Source organism: Mandrillus leucophaeus, unplaced genomic scaffold (assembly GCF_000951045.1).
Source record: "Mandrillus leucophaeus isolate KB7577 unplaced genomic scaffold, Mleu.le_1.0 Scaffold28, whole genome shotgun sequence".
Classification (NCBI taxonomy): Eukaryota; Metazoa; Chordata; class Mammalia; order Primates; family Cercopithecidae; genus Mandrillus; species Mandrillus leucophaeus.
In genome coordinates, this window is record NW_012102920.1 from 642,482 (window position 1) to 648,999 (window position 6,518).

The window sequence follows — 6,518 nt, forward strand, 5'->3', positions numbered from 1 at the left end:
TGCACCCGGGACGCGGCGCCAGGACCTCTGTCTGCTTCCCCCCAGGTGCCCGGGCCCCGTCGCGCTGGCTGGGGTTCCTCGGGAAGGCGACCTCTGGACCTGCTTGGTCCAGCCGCAGGACGCTTGGAAGCGCTGCAACCCCTGTGATCCGCGAGTCCGAGGACGGCACCGGTGACACTGGGCGCGCAGCCGAGTCAGGTAGGAACGAGGAGAGGCCGGCAGCCGCGGGAGATGCGAACCCTGCAGGGGCCTGGGCGCTGCACGTGGTCGAAACTGCGCGCCCGGCCGGGCTCCTCCCACTCCCGTGCTGGCCACCTGAGACCACAAGGTGGGGAGGTGCCAGAAAGACCTGAGAAACCCGCTGGACCCCTCTCTTTTTCTCTTCTGTCTTCCAAGTAAGACCAAGGGACGGGGTTGACCAGGTTCGACCAGGCTCACCCAGGAGCAAGGTCGGGATCAGAACCTGGCTGCAGCCCTCTGTTTCCTGAAAAGGTCCCTGTTCTTCCAGGTCTTTCCTGGGGCTGGGGGGCTCCCGGCTGCCCACCGCGGTGTCACAGGAGGCACTTGGGAGCAGGGGTGGGCGGGAACTGCGCTCTGCCTGTCCCTGCTGCCACCGGTGGGAGACACAGCGTCGCTCCTCCTCCCTGCCGTAGATCTCAACGACAAGATTCTGAATGAGCCCCTCAAGCACTCTGACTTCTTCAATGTCAAGGAACTGTTTTCCGTGAGAAGCCTCTTTGATGCCCGAGTGCATCTGGGACACAAAGCTGGCTGTCGGCACAGGTAGGTGACACCCCCATCTGAGCTGTAGCGGTTCCCAGGAGGGCTTGGGACCTGGGACCTGCCCTGGTTCTAGGGCCACTTTTGAACTGGCCCGTGTCAGTTTTAGGTGATTACAGCTCTTCCTCCTCCACATGGGAACACAGAGCCCCACACAGAAGCAGCAGTTCACTCCCCAGCTTGGCGGGGGCTCTTGTGTGCCTTGGGGTGGTGCTCACAGCCCTTAGTAGGGCAGGCCTGCTGGGGGATGCAGAACTTCACGGGTTCAGAAATGGAAAGACTGAGGGCAGAGCCTGTGAGGCTGGTCCCCCCTGGATTGGGCGGGGCTTTCTGGGTTGTGGGGAGGAGGAGTGACTGGTCCTGTATTCTCACATGGTCATTTTGACTGTTGCAGGGAGAGGGGATGGGAGGGGCAGGTGGGAGGCCAGGGAGGAAGTTGGTGTGGGTGTCCAGGGCGAGGGTGGTGGGGCTTAAATCGCAGTAGCAGAAGAGCTAGAGCAGCGGATGGACATCAGGCAGCAGGGTAGAGCCAGTGGGCCTTGGGCTGGGGTCGGAGGTGGCTGGGGCCAAAGGGATCAAACACTTGCTCTTTGGCTGGAGCCTGGTGCTGGTTACTGATGGTGAAAACTAGGGGGGACCTGGGGGCCATCACAAGCTTGGTTCCTATGAGGTGTGAACTCTTAGCTGCCCCAGTGGAGAAGTCACACGGGTACCAGGAGGGATGGGCTCCCAGGGAGCCATCAGCATCGGGGACTTGTGTTTCCAGAGCGTCGGAAAAGGAGGTCGGAGGTGGAGCCCTGGGCACTCCAGTGTTTGGAGTCAGTGAAGAGGGACGGCCGGGGGTGGAGGGATGTGGTTGTCTGTTGATGCCGCTGAGAAGTGAATTCAAGGGTGTGACCTTGGCAAGATGGAGGTCGCCAGTGTCTTGATGGGCAGGGTTGCTTGAGAGGAAGAGACAGTACCCAGTGGGAGTAGACTGGAGGTGAGGACCTGGGAACCGCAAACGTGGATGACTCGCCTGCCATGCACCGAGAGGCAGGGGTGTCTCCCATGCCCCGCTCTTCCTCAGCCCAGGCTGGCAGCAGTCCAGTGCCCTGGATCAGGGTTCTCCTCCCAGGCTTGGCCACTCCTGCCCTGATTCCTTAATGCTTTTGGCCCAGAGCACCCCCTAAGTCCAACCCCAGCAGGACCTTGTCCTCAAAGCCTCGGGAGGAGGAGAGTGACGGAGGGGGCTGCCCCGTGAACCGCACAGGGCTGAATGTCCTTCTGGTGTCATGTTGGATGTCCACACGTCCTTATGGGGTCAGTTCTATTAGGATTCCCTCGGGAAGAGGTAGAGGGTCGCAGGGGTTAAGCCATGAGATGAGGCGTGCAGAGGGGTGGCCCGGACAGGTCTGCACTGCTGTCTGTCCACATGGGGAGCGTTGCAAACTGTGCTTCCCAGCCCATAGTGCCCTTGAGGAGGAGTTCGGGAGTCCCTGGTGGGCGTCTGTGTTCTGCAAGGGGCCGGTGGAGTTGGCCCGGTGAACTCTCATCCCCCTTGTCCTGGTGGGGTCTCTGGCAGGTTTATGGAGCCATACATCTTTGGGAACCGCCTGGACCAGGACATCATCGACCTGGAACAGACAGCCGCGCACCTCCAGCTGGCCTTGAACTTCACCGCCCATGTGGCCTACCGCAAGGGCATCATCTTGTTTATAAGCCGCAACCGGCAGTTCTCGTACCTGATTGAGAACATGGCCCGCCACTGTGGCGAGTACGCCCACACTCGCTACTTCAAGGGCGGCCTGCTGACCAACGCGCCCCTCCTCTTTGGCCCCGCAGTCCGCCTGCCGGACCTCATCATCTTCCTGCACACGCTCAACACCATCTTTGAGCCGCACGTGGCCGTGAGAGACGCAGCCAAGATGAACATCCCCACGGTGGGCATCGTGGACACCAACTGCAACCCCTGCCTCATCACCTACCCCGTACCCGGCAACGACGACTCCCCGCCGGCCGTGCACCTCTACTGCAGGCTCTTCCAGACGACCATCACCCGGGCCAAGGAGAAGCGGCGGCAGGTTGAGGCTCTGTATCGCCTGCAGGCCCAGAAGGAGCCCGGGGCCCAGGGGCCAGCCCACCCTCCTGGGGCCGACGTGAGCCGTTCCCTGTGATGTTCACTCAACTCCTCCCAAAGCAAACCACAGCCAAGCCTGTCTGAGCTGGGAGTCCCTTTCCCCAGCCCTGGGTCAGCGGCATCCTCAGTCCTTGTTACTTACTTAGCTGACGTCACAGTGCAGACATCCGCTGTTCCGCCTCAGAACCAGTGGCTGAGCAGACCGACGTTGCCTCTACATTTGCTCTGTGGGAAACAGAGCGCAGAGGGTGAGCGATGTGCGCAGAACGGCCGCTTGGCTGCAGTTAGGATCTCCATGGCTGGTGTGGCCGAGCTGCTGGAAGACGCTGCTGTCCCTGTGATACGAGCAGCCCTCCCTTCACCCTGACCCCTGACCTTTGTCAGGAAGGTGCAGTTTTTCTTCTCAGTCTAAATGCCTTTCAGGTGGGCTACTTCCTTGGCTGCCTGGTTCCAGGGGGCTGTTTTGTAATGAGATGCTGGAGGCAAGCTGCTCGGAGGCTCCCAGCTGGGTTGGTGATTCCAGCAAAAATAAAACTCAGATTTGGGCAAAATGAGACTTGGAGTTTGGGGTTCTGCCTCGAGTGCGTTTGCTTTCGTCCATGTGGTGTGGCTTGCTTTTTTTTCTCAGGCACGCACTGGGGCCCCAGTGATGGGAGATGGGACAGGCGCTGTGTGTGTGAGGGGCATGAATGAGGTCAGCAGAGGTGCCAGCTGCCACTAGAGGGCACCGTCTTCAGCAGTGGAGCTCCTGACAAGCCCACAGCCCGGCCAGCCCCATTCATCAGAACAGGCTTGGTGTGTTCCCAGTTTCAGGAAAGATGGGCACGTGCTGACAGGGACGCTTAACACCCCTCACCTGTGGGAACACAGCCGTGTTCCTGGGACAAGCTGCAACCTCCTCTCTGCCCCATCCTGAGCTGCTTAGGACCTAGGCCCCCCTCCCCCATGCACCTGACCACCCAAGGAGCCATCTCGGCAGAGTCTGGGCAGCAAGGCTGTATGGAGTCTGGTGCCCCGGGTAGGGCAAGGTCTGCCCTGCAAGAGCAGCACAGGGTGATGGGAGGCCAGAGTCCAGCATCCATCCCTGTCCCTTCAGGGTTAGGCTGGCGAGGGGTTCATGGTAGGGGTCCCCGGGGGTGTCACGGGTTTGTGATGTGGGCAGGACAGGGAGCCGAGCTTCACGTTGGTCTCTGGCCAGCATGGCTTTCATTTGCAAAGCCGAAGTCTGAAGATGCAGGTGTATAAAGGCAGGTGAAGTGAGGGCCCCTCCAGGGCTCCCCCCAGAATCCCTCTCAGGGTGTGCAGGTGAGATACCCTGAGCTGGGTCTCCTGTCCCACCGTGCTGGGGAGGCCAGCTGTGGGGAGCCAGGACCCCGGCGATGAGGCAGCAGTATCAAACACTGGGCACTGATTGGGGGCTTCCAGGAGGTGCCCCTCTAGCTGCGACTGGGCCTCCTCCGGAAGAGGCCTTTGTAGCTTGGGTCCAGGCCAGGCCCTTCCCTGCTAAGCCACTGGCACCGGGGGAGGGCATTGCAGGCAGCCCCAGGGTTGGGACGGCAGGAGACACAGTGGGGTGCAAACACAGGAGGGATGGGGCAGTCTCTTCTGGCCATTAATTTTGAGGCCAGGTGGAGGGGAGCAGCCCAGGCAGTGCTGTGGCTAACCCAAGAAACCTTGTAAGAATGATGGGGGCTGGCAGGCCCCGGGCAGGCTCCCTGGGTCCCGACTGGTCCCCCTTACCTTGTGCTGATGACCTGCCTGGCTCCTGCTGTCCTCCTCCCACTGGCCCCTGCACCCGGCACAGGCTGGCGAGGACCCACTAAAGAGCCACGAGTGGGCGCTTGCTGGGCTTCCAGGGCGGAAGGGGCCCTGGCCGAAGGGATGACCCAGTGGATAAGCAGGCACCGGTGACCATGAAGAGCAGGGAGGGACGGGAAGGGTGCAGCGCAGAGGCCGTGGGGGCCATGCTGGGACAACCAGGGTGGGCCTAAGGGCCCCTTCTGGAAGTGGAAAGAGTCACCTCCCAGGATTCTGAGGGACTCTGGGTGAAACGAGGGTTGAGGGCAAAGGGGATGTGGTCTCGCTGACCCCATCCTTGACTCTGCCCGGAGGGGCCCTCCAAGTTTTCCACCCTGGAGATGAACCCCAAGAGCCCTCAGAAGAGGCCAAAGGAGACGGTGAGAGTGCCTGAGGCTGGGGAAGGGCAAGGGAGTTGCCTCAGTACTGGGGAGAGGGCCCCCCCCCAGCCATTTCCTCTCTTGGCCACGATGCCTGCAGGCCCCATTAGAGGTGGCCTTCTCTGGACTGTGGCAGGACTGTGCCTGGACCAGCTGGTGTTCCAGATGGTGGGGAAGACCAGAGGCAGCCACCAGAGGACAGGCCTGGCAGAGCCGGCTCAGGGCAGGGTGGGGTGGGTAGGGCCAAGGAGGCTTCCATCCCTGCCGAGGCTGGGCCACTCCCACCCCTGAGGCCCAGAGGATCCCCATTTGCCTGGAGGAGCTCAGGGCAGCCCCCTCCGTCAGCACAGGCCAGGCTTCCACTGTGATCCTCTGCACCCCTCCCTGGGTGTGTGGGGGGAGGGGATAGGAGGGGAGGGCCTGCCCTGGGCAAGAGCAGGGTTCTGGGGCAGGAGCCTAGGGGCCCATGAGGATTGAGGCCAATTGGGCCAGCCGATGCCCTCTGCTGATGTGGGCCCCAGCCCTTGAGATGGATCTCATGTCATCCTGGCTGGAGGTCTGCGCGGACATGGCTCTGTGGCTGATTCGGGGAGTGGAAGGTCAGGTGGGCAGAAGTGACAAGGGCGGGGCCCGGCTCTGATGTTCCTAGGTCGCTGTCTCTGCATAGCTCCACGCAGAACACTGGCCAAGGGGGGACCCCCACTCTCTCCCCAAGTGAGGGACAGGGGCTCCTTGACACCAACAAGGGCCAGCGCTGGCTGGGGGTGCAATTGTCCTGAGGAGGTCTCCACAGCCTGGGCCCCTGAGTGGCTGGGAAGGCCTCCTGCCCAGATGCCCCCAGGTGGCTCCCAGGGTTCTCTCAGGACTCTGCCTCTCCAGCGGCCCACAGTCCCAATCCCAGTACCCTAGGCCTCCTCCTGCCCTCACCTCACCACCATCTGGCCCTGACTTGGTCAGGTGCAAAGTGACTTTTCATATTTCTATAGGAATAGCCAAGAAAGTCTTCCTAGACTTCTCCAATTCATATTATGGCGATGAGCGACTGCATTTTGTTCCTGTTCATGTTTGGGCCATCCTCCCTTTGGCCCACTCCAGAATGAAAATGAGTCAGCCTTGTCCCTGGATGAGACCTGCAGGGTGGGAGTCCCCACGCAAGCTCCACGGAGAAGCTAGAGCGTCACCTGGGGGCAGAGCAGCAACCGTTCCTCGTTCCTGCTTTCCTGGGCACGTGTGGAAGGTTTGCCCCCATCCCACAGACGCTGGACCTGCTCTTCCACAGGCGAGCATGTCCCACTCCACTGCACAGGGGCTCCTTGCTCGCATACCCACCGACTGTGGGTCTTGGCCATGCCACTTCGCCCCTCTGAGCCTTGGTTGGTCTGTGTGAGAACTGGGAGCTAAGAGGACCTGGTGAGGCTGCTGTCAAGCCTGGGTGGGACGGG

General features: G+C 61.6%; 2 protein-coding genes across 2 annotated transcripts in view; one reads left to right on the forward strand and one right to left on the reverse strand.

The window, feature by feature from the left end:
• The window catches only part of LOC105543236 (chromosome unknown open reading frame, human C9orf116), a 13,696-nt gene extending 13,152 nt beyond the window's left edge, over positions 1-544 (reverse strand). The window contains exon 1 of the mRNA XM_011985050.1: positions 439-544. The gene's annotated coding sequence lies outside the window, so the exon portion shown is untranslated. The remainder of the gene's footprint in view (positions 1-438) is intronic.
• On the forward strand, positions 7-3,455 carry MRPS2 (mitochondrial ribosomal protein S2). Its single transcript, XM_011985048.1, has 3 exons — positions 7-171; positions 654-783; positions 2,345-3,455. The coding sequence occupies exon 3, from the start codon at positions 2,349-2,351 to the stop codon at positions 2,934-2,936; it is 588 nt and encodes a 195-aa protein (XP_011840438.1). The 5' UTR covers positions 7-171; positions 654-783; positions 2,345-2,348; the 3' UTR covers positions 2,937-3,455.
• The last annotated feature ends 3,063 nt before the right edge of the window (positions 3,456-6,518 follow it).